The sequence below is a fragment of the Macadamia integrifolia genome, chromosome 4 (genome assembly GCF_013358625.1).
Source record: "Macadamia integrifolia cultivar HAES 741 chromosome 4, SCU_Mint_v3, whole genome shotgun sequence".
In the NCBI taxonomy this organism is placed as follows: domain Eukaryota; kingdom Viridiplantae; phylum Streptophyta; class Magnoliopsida; order Proteales; family Proteaceae; genus Macadamia; species Macadamia integrifolia.
Window position 1 is genome coordinate 36,863,714 of NC_056560.1, and position 23,029 is coordinate 36,886,742.

General features: G+C 38.5%; 1 protein-coding gene and 1 long non-coding RNA gene across 2 annotated transcripts; one reads left to right on the top strand and one right to left on the bottom strand.

Moving 5' to 3' along the window:
- Positions 1 to 4,373: 4,373 nt before the first annotated feature.
- Positions 4,374 to 5,273, top strand: LOC122075472. The gene is made up of 2 exons (XR_006139265.1): positions 4,374 to 4,834; positions 4,985 to 5,273. It is a non-coding gene; the product is annotated as an uncharacterized LOC122075472 (long non-coding RNA).
- Positions 5,274 to 15,532: 10,259 nt separating this feature from the next.
- LOC122076437 lies at positions 15,533 to 20,256 on the bottom strand. Its single transcript, XM_042641733.1, has 5 exons — positions 19,737 to 20,256; positions 18,611 to 18,908; positions 17,873 to 18,455; positions 17,258 to 17,773; positions 15,533 to 15,880 (listed from the first exon to the last, which is right to left on the bottom strand). Exons 1-5 carry the CDS (start codon positions 20,254 to 20,256, stop codon positions 15,533 to 15,535), a joined length of 2,265 nt encoding a protein of 754 aa, XP_042497667.1.
- Positions 20,257 to 23,029: the final 2,773 nt, after the last annotated feature.

Below are 23,029 nucleotides of genomic sequence, written 5' to 3' on the forward strand. Positions count from 1 at the left end.
GCTGCCAGAGGAGAGAGAAATTTTTTTTTTTAATTCAAAAAAAAAACGGCGGCGAGTCATCGCCGGGTCACCTCGGAAACCCTACCGAGTTAACCCGGGGTGTAGTGGGTCAACTCATGACCAACTCTGTTTGACTCGGTCAAAGGTTGACCGGACCTGGATTTTGACTCGGAATCAATATGCCTGAACCGGATTAGACCGGTTGGTTTGGGAAAGTAGATTGATTTTGATCTATTTTTAGTTCTGCAACTTCAAATGGCTCGTACAGGCAAACGGTGAAGAATTTTTCACCCTGGTTTTTTGCGTTGAGTCCAATTTTTCGTACTCTTTGTTTTGATATATTATGAGCCTAGTTTTGATCAACTTTTATGATTTGTTTTGTATAAGTTACAAGTATGGGTGGTTAATGATTCTTTATGATTTTCCTATTAATTGGAAGAAATAAAAGAAAATCAACTCATACATTACTTGCATATCAGAATATGAACTTGGTTATTCTTGGTAATGTAGTTCATGCTTTTGTTTATGAATATTTTTATTCATGCTTAAACAATCCCACTTTTAGCTACCGGAATGAATTTGTAGACTATTACAATAAGATTGAGTGGAATCCACCAAAGTGGTAAAGTTCAACTTTATTGTAATAGAATACAAATCAAAGTCTTCTTTGTTTGAAAAGACAGAGAATAATGATTGGTAGCAAAGTTGCTAATGTTCACTTAAATGTGACATTATCAAAGAAAGGTTAAAGTTAAAGTAAGTGAAAAAACAGAATAGGGATTTCTCAACCTAGAAGATGTTGTCCATCCAAAGATGGCGGTACTTTTCGAAAGTTAGAAGAAGTCTTGCAGTAATTGCAGAAACTTGAGTGGATTAGTATGAAGTTCCGGTTGACACTCTTGAAGTAATTGATAATTGAGCATTGTAATGTTTATTTTGTTAACAGTTACATGCTTGTTCTTTTACATGTAAATTGATGATATTTAGTTCATGTTTAAATAACCCACAAATTTAAGCTGCCAGGTGTAGTTGTAAGCTATTGCAGTGGAATTGATGGAACCCACCAAAGTGGTAAAATCTAAGATTACTGTAATAGGTTTACAACTCAAAGATTTTGTCTTATATTCAAAGACATAGAAAATTGTTAGCAGGAATTAAGTAATGTTTGTCCAAAGGCGACATTGTAATGTTTGCCCAAATGCGACATTATCAAAGACATGCATAAATGCAAGTGTACTCTAGGCAGACCTTAACCTAGAAGTTGTTATGCATCCAAAAGTGATAGTAATTTTCGAAGTTGAAGAGCTCCCACTGTCATTGTAGTTTTTGAGTGGACTAGTGCATTCCAGACCTAAAGGTTGAGATTGTAGTTCAGTTGACACTTTGATTATGTTTAATGGTTAGTGATGTAATGTTGGTTTTTATTGATGTTACATGCATTAATTAAATATCGAATGGATTATTCTTCCTTGAGTTGAACCATTAAGCTAATGTCTTTAAAAGTGGCTTGAGAATATAGAGGCCTACATATGTCTCAAATACCTAGTTTTCTATACTAGGAGAACCAAATCAATAGTTTGGTATTATGCTTTTAAAGCAAAGTTTTTTTTGCCCTAAAAAGGTATTGGACAGTTGATCAATGGCAATAGGGTGGATGAGGGTTTCATCACTATAACCATAAGTTATAGGTTTATTTAATGTGTTATTTTTTGCATTCCGATTGGATCAATTCGGATTGGTTGGGTTGGATTAGTGTCGATTTTGATCAATCCAATACCAAGTTCTTAAACACTGCCATTGTTCTCTGAAAACCTATTTATGAACATTAATTGATAAATGTTTGGTTTCTTTTGTTTTTGGGCATATGTGAACAAGTTTATATGTATGTCACGTTTAACGAATTGTGTTCTCCAATAAATGGATTAATTTATGACTGGTCGAACCAAGTGGGAGAATAAAAGTATGGATCTTAAGCTATTTTATGTGGCTCGACCAATGGGAGAATAAATTCGGTATACTAGGTTGCTAGTGGGAGGATGTTACTAGTAGAAGGTCAGTCTACTAGGTTGCTAGTGGGAGAATAAATTCAGTGTTCTATATTGTTTTTCATGCAAAAGAATTATTTGGAGTTTTGTATTGATTTATTATTATCATGATATTGAATAATGATTTATGGGTTCAAATATATAAGTAAATTCATATTCATGTCATTCATGTCATTTTGTACTTGAATGTTTTGTTTGAAACACCCTATGATGGATAAATATATTAGAATTAAACTGGGTGTGAGATTCCGCACATTTTATGCTGCACAGTATATTTCTAGGAAGCTATGAAAGGATTTGATGGAATCCACCAAAGTGGCACATCCTATTATTTCATAGTTTTTCCAAGCGCAGCAAAGTTGGTGACATTTGCCCAAAGGTGATGTCACCCAAGTTAAAGAAAATACATGTATGGAAATGACTATAACTTAGAGGTTTCTAAACCCACATGTGATAAAAGTAATTGTATTTTCAAAGTAAATTTGGATTTACAAGAGGACCAGTACATTCTTAGCCCAAAGGATAGGAATGTAGTTACGGTTGTGACTCTTGTGTGTTTTATCTGCTAGATGTACATTTATTGTGTAGTTTATCTACTAGGTGTACATATTAAATTTTCTAGCCCGGTTATTTGGTGTGTATGATTCATATCTGAGATTCTTAGGGTTACTTGATCTGGTTTTAGCTCTCAGGGAACCCAAACAGGTGTTGTTGCTGAACAAAGCACAACTGAAGGGAAATAGGAACAATTTTATTGCCCTATTAAGTTTATAATGACTTCGGAGTAATTTTTGAATTGATTTTATCTTAAATTCTGTTCTCTGAATTATTTGTGTACATTTATGCTTCATTTGTTTGTGTTGTCTCTGATTGTGTAAGAAACACATTAAAGCATACACTTCTGTACATATATTCTTCTCTAATGTGGAAAACATGATAGGAATGAGTGAAACCCACCAAAGTGGTACATTCAGTTCAATTGTGTGTTTCCCAAGGTAAAGGTGACATTTGCCCAAAGGTGATGTCATCCAAGTTTATCGATAAAGTACCAAGAGCCATATTTTCTGACATTGGTGTTGTTGAGGTTTTTGACATGCTTGGTTAGTGGGAGTTTTATGATCTCATTTAACCAAAGATAACATGGTGGTAAAAGCCAAAGTTTAAAGGCTGTGCTTATTAAGATTTATTGGCAGTGCTTAGCCAAGGTAATTGACGATATTTTGTCAGAATTTGTGATGTATGGTGGTATTTAGCCTAGTGGTGGTTTACCACAGGCGGTTTGCCAAAGTTTGTGATTTATGGTGGTATTTAACCTAAATCCATGGGAGTGGCAGTTAGCCATAGGCGGTATGCCAAAATAAGATATTAATTCAAGAAAATGGCAGTTTGCCAAGTGTTGATTAATATCAAAGTTTTCTACCTGTGAGGTTTTCAAGGTAGGCTGATCTTTAGATCAAGAAAGGACCTATAAGGAGATCTATAGTTCATGTGATCACAGGTATGATATCAACTCCTTATATATATGTTTCCAGGCGATTTGGATTGATAATTTTCTATTGTCTGTAACATTAGATAGTTATATGCCGTATATTGAGGTGTATTTTCTACTATTGTTCAACAGTAGAGATTATTGATTAGATCAAAGTTTGTTTGAGTGGTGTTCAGTCTTGGGATTATTTGGCCAGGAGTCAATGGAAAGACATCAGTATCAGTGTAGCCCAAGTGGGAGATTGTTAGGATTTTTATATGGGCTTAACTGATACCGATTGATCCATTGGGCCCAAGCAATTATAGACCCACTCTGATTAGGAAACTCCTAGCTCTTTCCATTGTGAGAGTGGAATAGGGTTTTAGGGATTCTATTATAAATAGAATACTGACGGTCCCTGCAGCCATTACTTTTACTTAATGCCTTATTGGTTTTGGGAGCACGGCTTTCTCACAAGAGCAAGTGCACAGAAAGAAAGGAAACCCTAGAGTAAGAGGCTGCAGAAGATCTCAGTAGAAGGACTCCACTTGCGTAGTTCGTCATTGTCATCTTCATGGGAGTAATGTTTAACCACATGGGACAGAGGTTCATGATCTATGTTCATGGGACACAGGTACTTCTTTATTCCCATTTATGGTTCATGTCATGGTTGTCCCATTGATTATTATAGATATGGTAAATCTATATGGTTATGTATTTTAAGATGTGATACTTTATTGTTCTTGGTTTAGGGACTACACCTATGATTAATCTTTTATGATTGGTTGATGATTCTTGTATTCTAAACACTATAGGGTTATTCATATGTTTAATATGGTAAAGAATCCCCAACAGAAAGTACTACAATTTGATCTCAATGATAAATTCCCAGAAAATCTCACCACACTCACATTATCAGGGTCCGAGTTAACTGAAAACCCAATGCCAAAATTACAGAAGCTACCCAAGCTACAATTCCTTAGGTTGCTGTCCAAATCTTTCGAGGGCGAGAACATGGTTTGTTCATCAGGAGGGTTTGTCCAGCTTCGGGTCTTAAGGATTTGGAAGCTAGAAAAACTCCAGACATTGACTGTGGAAGAAGGAGCGATGCCGAATATTGAGGAGTTGGAGATAAGATATTGCAATAACATGAAGAAGCTTTCTCGAGTGCCAGAGACCCTTAATGAATTGAAGTTGCACAGCATGCCAGAGGAATTCACCAAGGACTATGTGAAATATAAAGTCTGCAGGGTTGTCAATAAAGCTTAACGTAGTTTGCTCCGGCACTGGATTTCTGGATTTCTGGATTTCTGGATTTCAGGTATGTGGTGGTGCTGTCCTTGGTTTCTTAATTTGTCTATAATAAAATTTTCCAAGAATTAGTCAATTGTACCCGGCATTAGTATTCAGTCAGTTCACAAATCACAATTCTGGCTTTCATTTTATTTCCTTAAATTTTCATGTATGACAGGGAATAATGAAACAAAATTCGCGGAGGAAATGGAATAGATTTCAGCAAAATTTGGCTCCTATTTGCAGCCAGATGAGATTGGATCGATTTGAAACATTGTAGAAAGAAGTTTCAAGGACATGCCAAAGTGCAAAACTTTTCTTTTTGATTGCTGGGTTGAGTCTTCATTTGAATTTCACTTTGTGTTTCGTTTGGTTTGTGTGTTTGTAGTTAGTTGTCTTTGCCTGAATAAATTGTAACATTCTCCAAACTTGTATTTCTTCAATCAAATTACAGACGATGTTTCTAATACGTTGGACTAATATGTTTCATTATATTAGTCCCAGTTATTGTTGTTATTAGTCTCCAATTCAAGTTTATTAATTGGTGTTTACAAAGTGGCTGCTCTATGGGAAATCTAGGACGTCGGGCTGGTGTTGGTGGTATTTTTTGAGACCGTAAGGGGTATGGTTTTAGAATACTTCATTTCCTCTTAGGAATTCAATCAAATTATGTAGCCGAGTACGAAGGGCCAGTGGAAGGCATTTTGAGGACAAAGAATATATGGGTAGAGGCCCTTTGGATCGACAGAGACTTTGAAGCACTGGTGATGGCAGTGCAGGCTAAGATTATCCCATGATTTGTCATGCAGGATTAGAGTGTTGCTAACCCATATCGCCAATCTATAAACTAGATATTTACACACTGCTTTAGAAAAGCAAATGTGATAGCAGATTACCTCACTAAAGTTGCATGAAAAACTGGTCTTTTTGAATCTTCTCCATCCCTTCCAGATCATATTAGAGAGGATATTGTGAAAGACGCTTCATGTAGTGTTTGTTGAGCACCCCTGTTGATGGCAATGCTGAAGGTGAGAGGCTTTAGCTTTTTATCTTTCCAGTGTCTCATTTATTCTTTACTTTTTTTTTAATAAATATTTTTCTGATCTTTAACTAAAAAAAAAAAGATTTCCTCCGTAACTGTCGCCTTTAGATTAAATATTGATGCAATGGGTAGGAAGGCCGTTCCAAGGATAGTTGAGATCATTTATGAAATTAGGAAAGTCAGCTTTGCAAAGAGGGCAAACCCTTCAATCTTATCTCCGATTCTTGATTGAAGTTGCACAAGTGAGAGTGTCAAGTTCAAGGTGAGGCTAGCATCAAACGAAAAGCAAGTTCGTGAAGAGGACTCATACCGCCTGATAAGAGATACAATGATAAGTCGTCCTTATCAGCCTATAGACCTATTTGGATGGCCAGTCAGGCCCGGTGGAACAATTTGGGCACCAAGCCCAGCACAAGATGTGAGGTGACCATGGTAGAAGCATAGTATATTAATGAAAATACATAAAAGAAACCATCATTTTAAATGTAATTTTTTCCAGTGATTTGTACTCTTTCTTTTTCTTCATTGTAATAAAATCTTGGAATCTGTAGCCAAAAAAATATTTTAAAAACCCTCCATTACTAAGCATTTTTTTTTTCTAAAATATCCAAAAATTATATTAATAATGAAGAAAAAAAGAATATAGTACAGGAGAAAAAAAATCAACATCATTAAGAATAGGAAGAGGGTTTGCAAGCTTCTTTCCCACCTTCAACATGACCATCAGCAGGAAAGAGCTCCAAAGAAACTCAACCTATCAAATGAGACAGAGAACTACATAAATCTGTAATGGGGACGAATATTGGCATCCCACTGCAGCTCCATAGAGATCAATGAAGGCCAAACCAATACTAGATCAGAGATATCTAGTCTTGCTCCAGAATGTTAATAAAATTAAAATTTCAAAATTAAAATTACTAACAAATATATGATCTTACACAAGTTTTAAATTATGAGCCCTAATGGTTTCAGTTCCGGTCCCATGCCAACCGATTCTAAATTGGTCTTTCGGCTCTAGAACCGTTGGGAGTCCTGTCCTAAGATCGACTTATTTCAATTACTAATTAATTCCAAGATTTAGATTCAGAATCGGACTAGTTACTTAATGGCCAAGTTGATTTTGATTCTTAGCATTGGTTTTATTTGGACTCTAAATAATAATGGAGGGCTGTGATTGTTGGTTTTTATTTTTTTTTTTTTTTTCTAGGGAAAGGTCTTTTTTTTTTAATTGTTTTGCTAAGAGATTAAGTGTTCATTGTCTATGGATCGAGTGTGATTCGGTAGTGGTGGTTACCTTGATCTTGAAAAAGAAAACCCCATGGAATGTTCGTCAGTGATGGATAAATTGCCTTCAGTATTTGGAAGCAGTGGAATGGAAAATCACTCATTTTAATAGTGAAGCAAACTCTTTTTTTTTTTTCGCTAAAAGGCAATTTTAGTGAGAAAAAAACGAAGAAAAAATACATCAAAGAAATAAAAATGGACAAGACAGAAACTGCTAGAGCAACTTGCAAACTCCACCTTCGGCATGGCCATCAGCAGAGAGAGCAAGCAGTGCCCTAGCAGAATCTAAATCGATGCCTATCCATTGCGTCATTCTCCAACTCTGCCTGGATATGACTCAAAAAAATCATCGAAGCATCCGATAAGCCTGACTTGGAAGCCTTCTTCGCAAGATAAGCTGCTATGGGGTTAGCCTCACGGAAACAATGGGTAATCTTCCAGGGGATCGATTCTAAGAAAGGGAGAGCGAAAACCCACTTTTGAAGAATGAACCATGGGATCTAATTATTCTAAATTGCCAACACCACCACTGTCGAATCCGATTCAATCCACAAACCCCTTGCATACATAGACTTCGCCATCAAAATACCTTCCATCACAGCATCAACTTCAGCTTCATATATTTTCTTAATACCCAGGAAAACACTAAAGGCGCCACAGACCTGGCCATCACTATTTTGGAGGATACCACCTGCTCCTGCCCTACCTGGGTTACCCAGAGAACTGTCATCAACATTCACCTTAGTCCAGTTTAAGGCGGCATGCACCAATGCACTTCTAGAGGGGTGGAAACTCTGGGATTCTAAATCGTCAAGCCCAAATTTCTGCAACAGAGAACATCAGAAACCGATTTCACCTCGCCTGTAGATGTCCCTAAGCAAAGGGTAAGTTCCTGCCGGATGTCTTGAAAAAAAAATCTCACAGGGCGGGATTCACCCTCAAATCTTCTTTTATTTCTCTCTCACCAGATATGGGCTGCAATGATGGAAAATCCCATCAGCCATGGAATTTTTAAATTTGTAGTCTTCAGCCTCATCTTCCACCACTTCATCAAGGCCTCAACTGACTCCTACTCCGACCATGGAATCCCAAAGCAACTTGTAAATTTCTCCCAAATACCCACCGAATAAGGGCATTTGAGAAAGACATGGACTAAACTCTCCTCCTCTCGATCACATAGGAAGCATTTAGAAGCTATTGGGATCCCCTTTTACTTAACCATGTCGTCAGAAGGAAGCCGCCCATGGGCCAATCGCCACCATGGCGTGGAATATCTAGGAGGCAATCCTTTGCACGAAATCATAGAGCACCAGTACACTGCTGAAGATTTTCTCCTAATCTTCTCCCATGCAAAAGTAGTGGAAAAAGCACCCAACGAGGTCAATTGCCAAGCACAAACATCTTCTAGCTGACCATTAGGTAATTTAATCTCCTTAATAGCATTAAAAATATTACAAAGAGAATCAGCCCTGACCTCAAGAAGATCCCACTCGCCATTGTTGATGAAATCACCTACCTTGGCCGAAATAGAGAGAGGAGGAAGGGGAACTGATTGGACTTCTTCCAATACTGATTTAGGACCCCACCACTTGTCCTTCCAAAAATTAGCCGTGTTTCCATTTCCAATAATCCATCTTTCATTATCCTCCACAAAATCCCACATTTTTCTAATGCCCATAGCAATAGAGGAAGGATGGCAGCCCTTATTAAATATCCCCTCCTTGACAAAACGACCTCTAAGGAAGGAGTTTGCTACAGACTTCTCATGCTTAATTTGTTAGACCAACTTACTCAGTATAGCCTTATTCGAATCTCTTAGCCTTCTGATACCCAAACTCCCTTCTTCCTTGGGTTTGCATATGGAGTCTCACTTCACCGTGATAGATCTTATTGAATCCACCTCCCGTGTCCAGATAAAGTTCCTCATCCACCTCTCCATTATAGCAAGGAGAGAGGACAGCCACCAGTACACTGCAAAACTATGATTAGGAATGCCAGCTATGACAGACCGAACCAATTCAACTCTCCCTACCATCGATAATAGCTTTCCTTTCCATCTTGCTAACCGACCCTTCACTCTATCCATCACTGGCAACAATGCGTTCTTCTTCACTCTTCCCTTGAAGATCTCCACTCCGAGATATCTTGTAGGGAAGGAACAAATTTGAATTCCCGAAGTATTAGAGATGAATTTCCTTCGACTTGGAGCAACTTTCCCCAAGAATAATTTGCTTTTATCAAAATTAATACTTTGACTAGAGAACTCTTGATACTTCAACAAAAATTCTTTCAAATTTCGAACATACCTCAGTGATGCATTTGAAAAAATGAAAATATCATCCGTAAAGAGGATATGATCAGGGGTAGTAACGCCTCTGGGGCCTTTAAGAAGCTTCAGCTTGTTGGAAGAGTGGCAGCATGCACAAGGTCTCTCCCCCCTCCTCCTCAGCATCTGAACCTTGTGGTTGTCACTCCAGCTCCACTAACCGAGGAGGAACCAACATGTTACACACAGGCAATGCGCAATGTACATTGGGATTTGGTTTCACCTAATGCATCTCAGAATGCAGTAGGGTGTAAATGGGTTTTTTGTCTCAAACGAAACGCTGATGGCTCAATCCAGTGATATAAAGCACGGTTGGTGGCTAAAGGGTTCCACCAACGTCTTGGAGTTGACTTTAATGAGACCTTCAGCCCAATTATAAAGGCTACTACCATTCGCCTTGTTTTATCTCTGGCTGTGACATTCAATTGGCCCCTGAAACAATTTGACATCCAAAATGCATTTTTGTATGGAAAACTTGATGAGATTGCTTTTATGGATCAGCCGCCTGGTTTTATTTACCCAAACCACCCAACTCATGTTTGCTGCCTTCGCAAGTCCCTTTATGGCCTTAAGCAGGCTCCACATGCGTGGTTTAATCGGCTAAGTGGCTTTCTTCTTTCTTATGGCTTCGTTGCCTCTAAAACGGAGACTACGCTGTTCAGTTTCCACCAAGATACTACTATTATGTTTCTTTTGATATATGTGGATGATTTGGTCCTTACCGGTAATAGTGACTCTGCCATTGTGTCTCTTGTTCGTCATTTGGCTGCAACATTTGCTCTTAAGGACCTAGGTCAGCTGAGCTACTTCTTGGGTATTGAAATCACCAGAAGCAGTGATGGCTTGTTTTTAAATCAAAAGAAATATTGTAGTGATCTTCTTCAAAGTACCAATATGGACCATGCAAAACCTGTTAGCACACCCATTGCCGCCGGTGCTCAACTCTCTCTTTTGGATGGATCTCCATTGTCTGATAGCACTGATTATCGTCGGACAGTCGGAGCTCTGCAATATCTCACCATTACCAGGCCTGATATTAGTTATGCCATCAATCATGTTGCACAGTTCATGCATCGTCCAACAGATATTCATTGGACTGCCGTCAAGCGAATTCTTCACTACCTTAAACACACTCCTGCAGATGGGTTACACTTTGCTTCTAAATCTACTGTTTCACTTCTTGCTTACTCCGACGCTAACTAGGTTGGCTGTCTAATTGATCGGAAGTCCACCACGGGCTATTGTGTCTTTCTTGGCAAGCTCTTAATCTCCTGGTCAGCTCGCAAACAAAAGATAGTTTCACGGTCCTCTACTGAGGCCGAATACAGGGTTGTTGCATCTGTTGCCACTGAGATTGTCTGGATCCGCTCTCTGTTACAGGAACTCGGCATCTTCCTACCTGTCTGGTTATTCGTTGTGATAACATCGACGTAACTTATCTCACCGCCAACTCGATGTTTCATGCTAGAACCAAACACATAGAAATCGACTCTCACTTTGTTAGGGATATGGTCGCTTCCTGTTGAAATAGTCTATTGGCATTAACTTTAATGAGTGTACAATGGTGCTCTTATATAGAGATTACAGTTATTGAGTTATAGACAAACTCTATGATCACATGTGGGAGACTCAAACTCTAATAGTAATAGGGTAGGACTCTGTTAACATATGTGAGTAATGGACAGAAAGTCTATTATCACATGTGAGAGTCATATTCCAACTCTGCTGTCTCATGAGGTAGTCTTGGACTGCAAGTAGTCTCTAGAGTTTGTGCTCACTGAAATGCCTACAATGTAGGAGAGGTTGTTGAGTGTGAGTATGACTCTAGAGGTGGAGTTCGAGTGGGACGCTAACTGTCCTGGTACTTCCAAACAACTTCATGTGCAGTTTGTCTACCATGGATCAGATTGCGGATATACTAACCAAAGTGTTGTCTCGCCAACGCTTTGGCCTTTTACGAGACAAGCTCACCGTCTGTTCTCCACTGCTGAGCTTGAGGGGGCGTATTGGTCATATTCCTCATCAGCTAGTGGCACACACCAACACATCTCCATGTGCAGCAGTGTCCAGCTCACACTTAGTTACTTAGTTTGTTATGCTTACGTGTACTCTGTTATGCTTACGTGTCTTTTAGTTTCTTGATTTCCCCAAGTAGGTTAACCTCTTATATAAAGTGTAATCTCACTCGAGTTAATATATGAAAAATACTTTACAGAGCTAACTGGAGACCCAATGCCAAAATTAGACCCAATGCCAAAATTAGAGAACCTACCAAGGCTACAATACCTGATGTTATTGTCCAAATCTTTCAAGGGCCAGAACATGGTTTGTTCATCAGGAGGGTTTGCTCAACTTCAAGTCCTAAGGATTTGGAAGCTTGAAGAACTCCAGAAATTGAGTGTGGAAGAAGGAGCGATGCTAAATATTGATGAGTTAAGAGATTAGATCTTGCAATAACATGAAGGACCTTTCTCGAGTGCTAGAGACCCTTAATGAATTGAAGTTGACCAGAATGCCACGGGAATTTGCCAACAAGTATGTGAAATATAAAGTCTGCAGGGTTGTAATGATTTAAGTAGTTTGCTCCAGGCATGCATTTGTAGATTTCAGGTATGTGGTGCTGTCTCTGAGAGAAACAGGGAGTTTCATTTTCTCTCCACTATTTGGCATCTTGTTGGTCCCTCTCTAGCCAACACTGACTGGAGAAGATCTAAATCCTGGTTTCTTTTCTCTCAATTTATTCAATAATTGTCCAAGCAGGTCATTCTTCAAAATGGGTTCAGAATTCAAGACAAACTTAACAGATTTACTATCTAAAGCCAACCGGAAGAGATTGGATCGATTGACATATGCTGTAGAAGGAAGTTCCAGAGGACATGCCAAGATGCTTTATTTGATTGTTCGATTGGGTCTTCTTTTGATTATCAGTTTGTTTTTATTGTTTGCTTTGTGTGTTTCTTTATCGTTGTCTTTGCTTGAACAATGATTTATGTTTTTTGATTTCATCCTTAACTAGCTATTGTTTTTGTCTCCAATACAAGTGACACCAATCATATTTTACCACTTCTAAAAGTCAATACGTAACCGCGGTATCAAAAAACTGTCACAAATAACTTTCTTTTTTTTTCAATTAAATTTCAGGTGGTAGTATTCCACTTCATGTGGTAGTACTTTAACCACCTTATATAATTCTGATGATCCTAGACACTAGCTTTGACTATTGGTTGGTTGGTCTTGTTAATTATGTACATTGCAGTATCCATAGTATTCTTTGTCTATTGAACAAGTAAGAGAAACTTCTGAGAATGATGGGGAGGGCTTTATTTTTAATGACTAAAGTAACCCTGGGAACCACTTTATTCTAGATCCATGCATTGTTGGACATAATTATAACCCAAAAAAGATAAAGAGGGAGGTGATAGGCAATGTCTTGTTTATAATGAACAAAGTTGAAATTTTGGATGCCCTTTATTCTCTTAAATGGTGAACCAGTTTTACCCTTGAATGAAGCAAGAGTTATATTCACTATCAAAGTTGAAACTTTGGATGCCCTTTATTCTCTTAAATGGTTTTTTATCTGCATCATCACTAAGACACGTCTGCATCTTTGCCTATTTTGTATTATATGTTAAAGCTTTCATCTTTATATCTCTAATACTTTAATTTAGAGCTAATAAAGGAAAATTTTCCAGACCTTATTAAATGGCATACTCAGTTCACGAGGCTCATGCCGCTTCAGGGTTTGGGGAGGAGTAGAGATGTATGCAGACTTTTTTATGCTAAGAGATCATTTGTAATAAGAATCAAAGAGAAAAATAGCACAAAATATGAGATACAACTACTAGCTGAATATAGCTACCAGCAACTTAGACATAGGGACCTTAATCTAATATCCCTATATGGATGTGCCTTCTGATTGTGTTCAAATCTATTGATAAGGATTCTCAAGTAATGAAGGAAAGTCCTAGAGCTCTTCAATTTGCATTCATGAAAGAGTTGAAGGATTTCTGTGACTCTTAATCTAGGAATCTAATTTAGATGGATGAAGGAACTAGTTTTTTTTGGTAAGATGAATGAACTACTGAAACTAATGAACTAATGGCCAGAGGGTTGACTACAGAGGTTTATGGGTTTGACAATTACTAGTCTGATCTTGATTCAACTTGAGACCTTCTATGGTTTTTTTCATTCCTAAGATTATTAGCCTTTTACAGTTTGGGCAAAATCCTAAAACAAAGATCATATAGGATGTGGACATCAATGGATTCAAAAAAAATCTCAAATATTTATTATAAGCAATGGTGGCAGTAAAGACACATCAGAATTTGTTCTTTGATGACCCATTGAATAATTTAAAAATAAAATATTTGAAACTTCCTGGACCTGCTAGACCAATTTTTTGCGATTTAAATTTATAATATTCATAATAGATAGAAATCAAATTGGGAAATTCCAAGGATATTCATATACAAGAACACCTTAGGAGAATTCAAGACAGAATTGAAAATAAGCTTAACCATCAATTAGTCTAGCCTTTTTATCCAAACATCAACTGGGCCATCACTTGACCTTGAGAAATTTGGAACTGTTCTGTCATACCAAGATGTGCCAGTAGAAGCCATGTATGAGTCAGAAGTTCTCCACCTCGACTAAGTTGTTTGGCGTGGTTTGTCCCTTTACACTTACTTGCGGCATATGACAAGAGTCACCCAAAGGATACAAAAATTTCCTGCTTTTGTTTAGATGAAATGTGAGTTTCCTTTACTTGGTCCAACAAGCAAAAACCTCTTAATTTGATAAAAGAATGTCTTCTTAAACCCAAAAAAAAAGAGATTAAGAATGTTTCGATAAATGTTTTGTTTAACAATCTTTGTTACAATTATGGCCCTCTGCTATTTTAGAAAAAAAAAAATTTTCTCCTCGTGGCTCAGACCATAACCCTATTATTATCTTACATACCTCGGCAAGAAGGGTATCTTTTAAGAAATTATTTCATTTCCAGGCTACTTGGATGAGTCAGCCTGATTTTAAACCTGATTTTAAACAATTTTTTGGTTAGAAGTGGAATTTCATAGGTGATTGTAACCTTATGGTTAAGTTGACTGTTCTTAGAAGACTTCTTAGATGGTGGAATTATTCTATTTTCGGACATCTTGACGCTAGAGCACCTTAAAATTTTGATGTTTCAGAATTCTGTCCTGCTAGAGGACAATGGTGGTCATAATGGAAGTTGTATTGATCTTGATTGTAATAAGATTTTGAGTTGGATTTTAAGTAGAGGAAGTTTTTAGCTGCAAAAATATTACAGCTAAATATGAGAGGATATAATATTACATGGATGGGTATATTGTTGAATTTGGGAATGAATTCATTATATGGTATATATTCTTTGCTGACTTATAGCAAGAAAATGTTATCACATCAATTTTCAAATAACACAATTAAGTTGATGGACCTATTAGATGAAACTTTTTTGCATTTTAATATGTAGATTTTGATGGAGGCCCGCATTCAAGCATGGAACGATTTTGGTTCAAGCTCAATTGGTTCAAGTCTAGCCCAAGACCATGAACCAGCCCAAGTCTCCCATCTTTGACTCTGTCATTTCCCATGCATTGGAGCTTACATCAAGGACCCTTAGAACATACTAATTCATTGGAGCTTGCATCAAGGCACATTGGGACAACAACAAATATTGGAAATATTTTGCTTTTATTAGTTTCTAGTTTCTAGATTTGACTTAAGCTTTTATGTGTAATCTCAACGGTAGAAAATCAATTGCAATGAAGGGTTGGGATTTTGTAGTAGCTTTTATTTGGATTTCTTTTGCTTGCCCATATGAGGCTATCAAATCTATTGCAGAACGGAGATAGAATATTGATAAATGAAATTTTGCCTAAGTGCAATTCCCTTGAACCTTAAAGAGTTTCTTTTTGCTAAAAAATGATCTTTATTAATAAGGAAAAAGAAAGGATACATCAAAAGCCAAAGAAAAGAGCAAAGCAGAAACCCCTAGAGCCACTAGCAATCTCCACCTTCGGCATGGCCATCAGCAGAGAGAGCTAACAAAAGCCCTAGAGGAATCTAAAACGATGTCTGCCCTGAATATCTTTCTCTAAATACTCTACTACATGGCTGGGAAATGACACCGAGAACTCTGAGTTTCTAGATTTGGAAGCCTTTTTGGCCAAGAAGTCCGCTATCGGGTTTGCTTCGTGAAAGCAATGAGAGATCTTCCATGGGATCAATTCCAAGAAAGGAAGAATTGTCAACCATTTTTGAAGAATGAACCACGGGATATGGTTTCTCTGAATCGCAGTAACTACCGTAGCCGAGTCAGACTCTATCCAAAGACCCCTTGCATCCAACACCTTAGCCATCGAAATTCCTTCCATAACAGCACCAGACTTTGCTTCATAAATCTGTTTTATGCCCAGAAAAATACTAAAAGAATCACAAACTTGGCCATCATGATCATGAACAACCCCTTCGACCCCTGCTCTTCTTGGATTTCCCAGAGCGCTACCATCAACATTAACCTTTAGCTAGTTTGGATGGGACTTACACCAGTGAACTTCCAGAGGAGGAAGATACCTGGAAGGAACTGCTAATAAATCCAATCTCCTACAACACATAACATCAATCGTAGACTTCACCTCCCCCTTCACCTTACCTATGCAAAGGCCAAGCTCTTGATGGCTGAAGGCAAATATCTGTTTTTCATTCCTGGAAGAATTATCATGACACCTTCCATTCCTTTCCCACCAAATATTGGCTGCTCTAATAGAGAAACCCATCATCCAAGGTGTTTTGAGATTTACTACTCTGGCCTTGGTTTTCCACCATCTAACTAGACTATCAATCAACTAGTGCATTTGCCACCTCACCTCAAAACAATTAGCAAATGATTTCCAGACAGAGGTCACAAAGGAGCACATGAGGAATATGTGATCAATGCTATCTTCGTCCTGGTTGCAGAGAGCACACTTGGAAGTGAGGTAAATCCCCCTATGCCTAATCTGCTCATCTGTTGGTAGTTTACCATGAGCGAGGTGCCAACCTAGAGTGGAGAACCTAGGTGGTAGTCCTTTCCACCAAACCAGAGAGCTCTATGGAGTCTTATTAGCCATCCTTCTGATGCCCTCCCAAGCCGAGGTGGTAGAGAAAGATCCTAGAGTCGACAAAGACCAGCAACATGTGTCTTCTAATTCACCTGAAGGAATTTTAATCTACTTAATTTTATCAAAAATTCTTTTCAGCTCCCCAGATCTCACCTCAAGGAGCGCCCATTCTCCACTAAGAATAAATTCTCCCACCTTAGCTGTAAAACTAAGAGTAGGGAGGTCCAATCTCTGTAGCTCCTCCAGCACGGACTTAGGCCCCCACCATTTGTCTTTCAAAAAATTGGTAAGATTACCATTACCGATAATCTATCTTTCATTTTCTTCCACAAATCGCCAAAATTTTTTCACCCCCAAGGAAATAGAAGAAGAAACTCCTTTTCTGAAGCTGCCATCTTTTTTGACAAAGCGAGCCTTAAGGAAGGAACTGGCGGCTGTCCTCTCATGCTTGATCCTCCAAGCGAGCTTGAACAACATTGCTTTATTGGTATCTCTGAGTCTCCTGATACCTAAGTCGCCTTCCTCTTTAGGCTTACAAAGGGAGTCCCATTTTACAGTAATTTTTCTGGAAGTTTCAATCTCCCTCGTCCAAATGAAGTTTCTTATCCATCGTTCCATTATTGCTTAAAGGGAAGATGGCCACCAATAAATAGCAAAACTATGGTTACGGATACCTACAATGACTGATCTAATCAGCTCCGTTTTGCTTGCCAATGACAAGAGATTTCCTTTCCGACCCGCTAGACGCCCCTTCACCTTGTCCATCACCAGTAGCAGAGCCTCTTTTTTCGCTCTACCCTTAAATATTTCAACTCCTAAGTAGCGAGGTGGGAAGGTGCATATCTGAATTCCAAGGGTATCAGCAATAGTCTGCTTGCGAGCTAGAGCTATCTTTCCCAGGAAAAGTTTACTTTTCCCAAAACTGATGCATTGGCCTGAGAATTCCTGATACTTCATCAAGAAGGCTTTCAAAGCTCTAACATATCTCAAGGAGGCATTGGTGAAGATGAAAATATCGTCTACAAATAAAATGTGTCCAGGAGTAGCAACGCCTCTTGGGCCACTGATCGACTTAAGACTCTTACTCTGAACCAGGTTCGATAACCCTTTGGATAGAACTTCTTCTGCTATAATAAATAGCATGGGAGATATAGGATCACCTTGTCTCAGTCCATGCTCCACCCCAAAGAAACCCTGAGGTCCTCCATTCACAAGAATAGAAATTTTGGTCTATAGTAGGAGTTGGCGCAGCCAATTGATCCATTTGTTAGAGAAGCCAAATTTACACAAAACCTGAAAAATAAATGACCAGGAAATAGTATCATAAGTCTTCCTTATGCCAATTTTAAGTCCAAGGCCCCCACCTCTGGTCACAGAGAACATTGAATTTGCAAGCTCAGAAGCCGCAGAGATGTTGTCATGGATCATCTTCCCCTTCTGAAAGGCACCCTGCTCTTCTGAGATCAACCGAGGGAGGAGAGTCTCAAGGCACATCACCATAACTTTGGATATGATTTTACAGAAAAAATTTCCCATACAGAGAGGGCAAAATCTATCAAGCGTATTTGCACTGTCCACCTTTGGAATCAATACGAGGAAATTATTATTCACCTCATTTAGCATAGACCCTGTGCTAAAAAATTGTCTCACTGCGTTGCATACCTCCACTTCCACCGTATGCCAGCATTTGCAAAAGAATGCACCAGAGAACCCATCAGGGCCCGGCGAGCTATCCGAGTCAAGCTCCCAGACTGCCCTCCATATTTCCTCATTCCCAGGAAGAGAGTCCATCTTATAGCAGTCCATTTGGTTTAGAACTTTTGAAATATTGTCTAATAAATCATCATGATTCTCTGTTAGGGCGGCTCTAAGGAACCTCTCATAAAAGTCCACAATATATTCCCCTAGCTAATTATGCCCTTCCACAATGGTCCCATCCGGCTTCCTGAGCGCTCTGATTGTATTTTTTTTCTTCTCATTTTGACTGAAAGGTGAAAAAATTTGCAATTTCTATCACTAGCTTTTAACCACCTAATTCTCGCCTTTTCAGCCCATATTTTTTCATAATTTTCCAAAGCTTTCACCAATCCTGTCTTCGCATCAGCTTCCAGTGCAAATAGTTGATCGTTCATCCCTTCGCTTGCAATATGGTCATGAATCTGGTTCAGAGTCTTCTTCACACGCTCTAGCTCTTCATCAAGGTGAGGAAAGGCAGATCTCGCCCAAGATTTTAAGACCCTTTTCAGCCGCTTCAATTTGGAAGTGAGAATAAGAGTGGGGGATCCAGAGACCCATTTAGACCAGGACGATGCCACAACTCTGTCGAAGTCTGTATGTTCCATCCAAAATTGGTGGAATCGAAATGGGCAATTTGAGGGATGCTGGTTAGCATCAAAGACCATCAAAATCAGGCCATGATCAGAAGCTATTCTCGGCATCACCAGTTGCGAAGAGTCTTAGAAAACAAATAACCACTGCTCATTGTAGAAACTTCTATCAAGCACAGCCGAAACATTGCTAACTTTTCGATTATTACTCCAGGTAAATTTTCTTCCACTCGAAGGCAACTGAGACATGGAACAAGAGTCCACCATAGCATTGAATTTCGCAGCAGAGCCCAAACCAAAATTACATGGCCCCTTCTTTTCATGCGACTGAAGGGTAGCATTAAAGTCACCGATCATGGCCCAAGGGTTGGGGGTGTGAGGGGTATCCGCTACCAAGTCCAACCATAGAGCTCTCCTCTCTGCTCTAAAACTACTAGCATGGACAAAGGAGACTTGAATTTGGGTGAGGTCCCAAGTCAAAGATACCAAAATATGCTGAGCTGATTCAGAAATCACCACAAGGCAGTTCATATTTCTTTTCGACATTATCCATAAATTCGAAATTCTACCAGTTCTATTATTGAAAATAAATTTGGAGAAAAATCCCAATTTATTAAAATATAAATTTGAAAAATCACTTACTGGGACCATTGGTTCAGCAATGCATAAGAGATCAGGGTTCTTCTTCTTTATTAACTCTCTTAAGGAGCGCTTTCCTACCACCTTCTTCATTCCTCTTATGTTTCAAAAGAGGATCTTCATAAATCAATTTATGGGGATAGCTTGACAGTTAGACCTCAAGGCCTGCCCCGTCGCAGCAATAGATTTACCTTTTCTTCTAGCCTCGCCATCTGCTCTTGTAATAGCATGAACAAGTTCTTCTACTTCCTGGTGATGAACAATTATTCTGACTACTTCAAGGGCAGATGGAGGCAGTTTAGAGATCACGTGTTCTGGATCGCCCCAATCCTGCACGCGACCACTTCTCCCTCCTCTTCCCTGATGGCGACCTCCGCGACCACCAGTATAGACCACTTTGTTTTTTCGAAGGCGAAGGGTTCTAGGAACAATGACACCTTTAGCTTCATTGACTCCAACAACCGAACCAGTCTCTCCCCCCTTCACGTCGTCACTGTCGTGCGCAGAGCCCAGCGACTCCTTCTCGAATGAGTAAAATTTCGATTCCCCCTGGTCTGAATTGGACCCATATCCACTACCCAGGGGGTTATCCACCATGGGCGGGTCCTGGATAGATCTCTCATTGGTATGTGGAGCAGGAATGAGAATTTCCAAGTTACCTTCTTTCAAACTATCCATATGGGAGCTTTTTATATTTTCTATATCTTCCATCGATGGAATAATTTCTCTAAATGGGGAAATTACCATAGGGAGAGGAGATCTACAATCTCCTAAATGGGGAAATTACCATAGGGAAAACCTATTAATTTATTTCCAGCAATGCGCTTTCGGTGGTCACCCAAGAAGATGAGGATGATTTGAAAGAAGAGACTGAGTAGAACCATCATTTGGAGCTCCCAATCGTACCAGGCTTTCTCAAACTGTTTTGGGAGGGTCCGAAGGATCTCATCCCTCTTCTCTATCAAGAACCAACTGCTAATAACTGAAATAATGCTCAAACGTTAGTTGCAGGAAAAAAAAACAATAGATTGGATATTGATCTGGTTTTGATGCAAACCTGATTTTATTATGACCCTTATGATCTAATACGAGAAAGGTTGAAAAACGGAGCAAACCTCTATCCAATCCGACCCTACTAACAGAACATATGTATATTTTCTACCAAAAAAAAAAACAGAACATATGTATATGTAATCATATATAAGGTTATAAATATTACTTATATAATATCATATGTACATATTATTTACATAATATTTATTTTGATATGATATTTTAAAATTTTTTTTTTTGGGTATTAATATGTTAATTGTATTCTTTAAGACTATTATTTTTTTAGGAAAAATTACATGTACCACCCTTAAACATAATCCCACATGACGTAATTGTTATTTTTCCAAAAACTTACATGAATCACCCCTACTTTACTAAATTTATTAGAGATTAGTCCACTATGTTAGTTGATTCCCATTAAGTGATAATGTCATCCACTTAGGTTTTACTAAATGGCTAAACTACCATTGAAGAGGGTAAGCTTACCATTCTACCCTTCATTGCAAAAACCCTTCGAATCTTAGATTAAATCAGTTAGGGTTTCTATCTCTTCATTGTAAACCCTTCCATCTCCACTTAAGGCGAAGACAACGAATATCTGACGAAGAAGCTCCCTCCCCAAAAATAGACAATGCTTTTATGGAGCATTGTCATGTTTGGTGGGTTTACAAAGGAAGAGTGGCAGCATGCAAAAGAAACCATCTTTTGGACTACCAATTATTTACCTTCTCAAAGCCAATTGATGCTCATTCCAACACTATATATATGTTCAGGTCTGTTTTCCCACAGTTCGCGATGGAATCGAGTTAGCTTGAATGGTTCAAAGGTATGTTTGTTTGCCTTTCTTTTGTCTTTTAACTTTGTTTTTGTCATTGGAATGTGTTAAAGCTTCCACCTTAAAACCAATTGGTTTTTAAGTGGGGTGGCTTCTTGTGGCTTTTATACAAGATAGTTGAATCATCCACAGCCAATGTGGGACTATCTCAATAGAATAAAATTAACTTTTTATTTTGCTATTGAAAAAATCATGACAGGTTGGGAAGGGTTTCTAAAAGATGCCAAGACCCAGATTAGGGAGGAAGAGGACTTGAGAGAATTGAAGCGGAGTTTGCAGATGAGCTGAGTAAGGAGGAATTGTATTTAAAGGGATCCAAGAGGGAGTTTTCTAGGGATCTGGTGGAGGTGGTGGGAAGATGGAGTGGCTGCAAGATCTTCATTGCCGACATAACTGAAGACATTGTCGTTGTTGGAGACTCCTTACCTTTTCTCTCTGAGCCTTCTCGTTTTGAAGAAGAAGAAGTGGTGGGTCCCACTTAAGTTCTCTCTTTAATAATTTAGGATGTGTTTGAGAATGCATTCCATGTCAAGAACACGTTCTTGAACGACAAACATATCGTTTGGCATACGTTCTCGTTCTTATATCTTAGAACACCTCAGATAATGCGTCCCATTCTGGAATGGGCCCTCTAGCCCATTTCACGTCCTCATTCTTTTTGGTTTCAATTACAACATCTTCTTTTACGTTTTCCTTTTCATATCCAGCAACCTAGCACCGGTGGACGGCTCCATTAAACCTATCTCCGACATCTGCAAATTGGAAACATCTAAGATACCGACATTCTGCCTGAAGTCACCATCCTCTGCCTCGCCATTGATTTCATCAACCACCATCTCAAATCGATTCCGCATGTTTCTACATCCCTTGAAAATTTTCCCTTCAAATACTGTTGAGTGCCGACATTGGGAAGCCTACCTAAATAGGTGGATGAATATCTTCGATACTCCCATTTTTTTTCTCAACTGTCCCTTTAATGAGAACCCTTAGAGAGAGAGAGAGAGAGAGAGAGAGAGAGAGAGAGAGAACTCTGCTCTTGCAGAGAACCTATTATTTAGGCATATTTAGGCATATGGTAGTTACGTTTAAGTATTTATTTATGGCAAAATGGTCGTTGTACGTGTAGAAAAATAAGAATGCAGAACGTTCGGAGCTCGGTGAATGTTCACGTAAGTGATATGATTGACACGTGTTAAATATGTTAATCCTAATTACAACTCTGTTTAATATTATTAATATTTAAATAAATAAATAATAATAATCCCAATATAAGCGGACTCCTCCTTTCATTCCGCTTAGAAATCTCGATCCTCTCTTTCTCTCTCTCCTTGCTTCTTCTTCAAGGTTGTTCCTTCTTTCTTCTTCCTTTTTCACCGCTCTCCAGTCTAATTGAAGTTTTATTTACCAATTTTAGTGAAGATTTGCATCCATGGTAAATTCTCATAGGTTAATAATATCTACCCAATAAGTAATAATAAAATCCTAGATATTCACCAGCTTTGTTTACTTTATAAATTCAAATTTGTCTTTTGCCATATATGCAAACTTTACTGTCCAAATCCCTTCTCTGATGATTAATATGTAAACATGGTTTTT

Coding starts and splice junctions, on each gene's coding strand:
- LOC122076437 (XM_042641733.1), bottom strand. CDS start 20,256: ATGGAAGATATAGAAAATATAAAAAGCTCCCATATGGATAGTTTGAAA. Junction 17,774..17,872: donor CCTGGTCATTTATTTTTCAG/GTTTTGTGTAAA, acceptor GGAGGACCTCAG/GGTTTCTTTGGGGTGGAGCA. Junction 15,881..17,257: donor AGCTGATTAGATCAGTCATT/GTAGGTATCCGT, acceptor GGCATAAAACAG/ATTTATGAAGCAAAGTCTGG.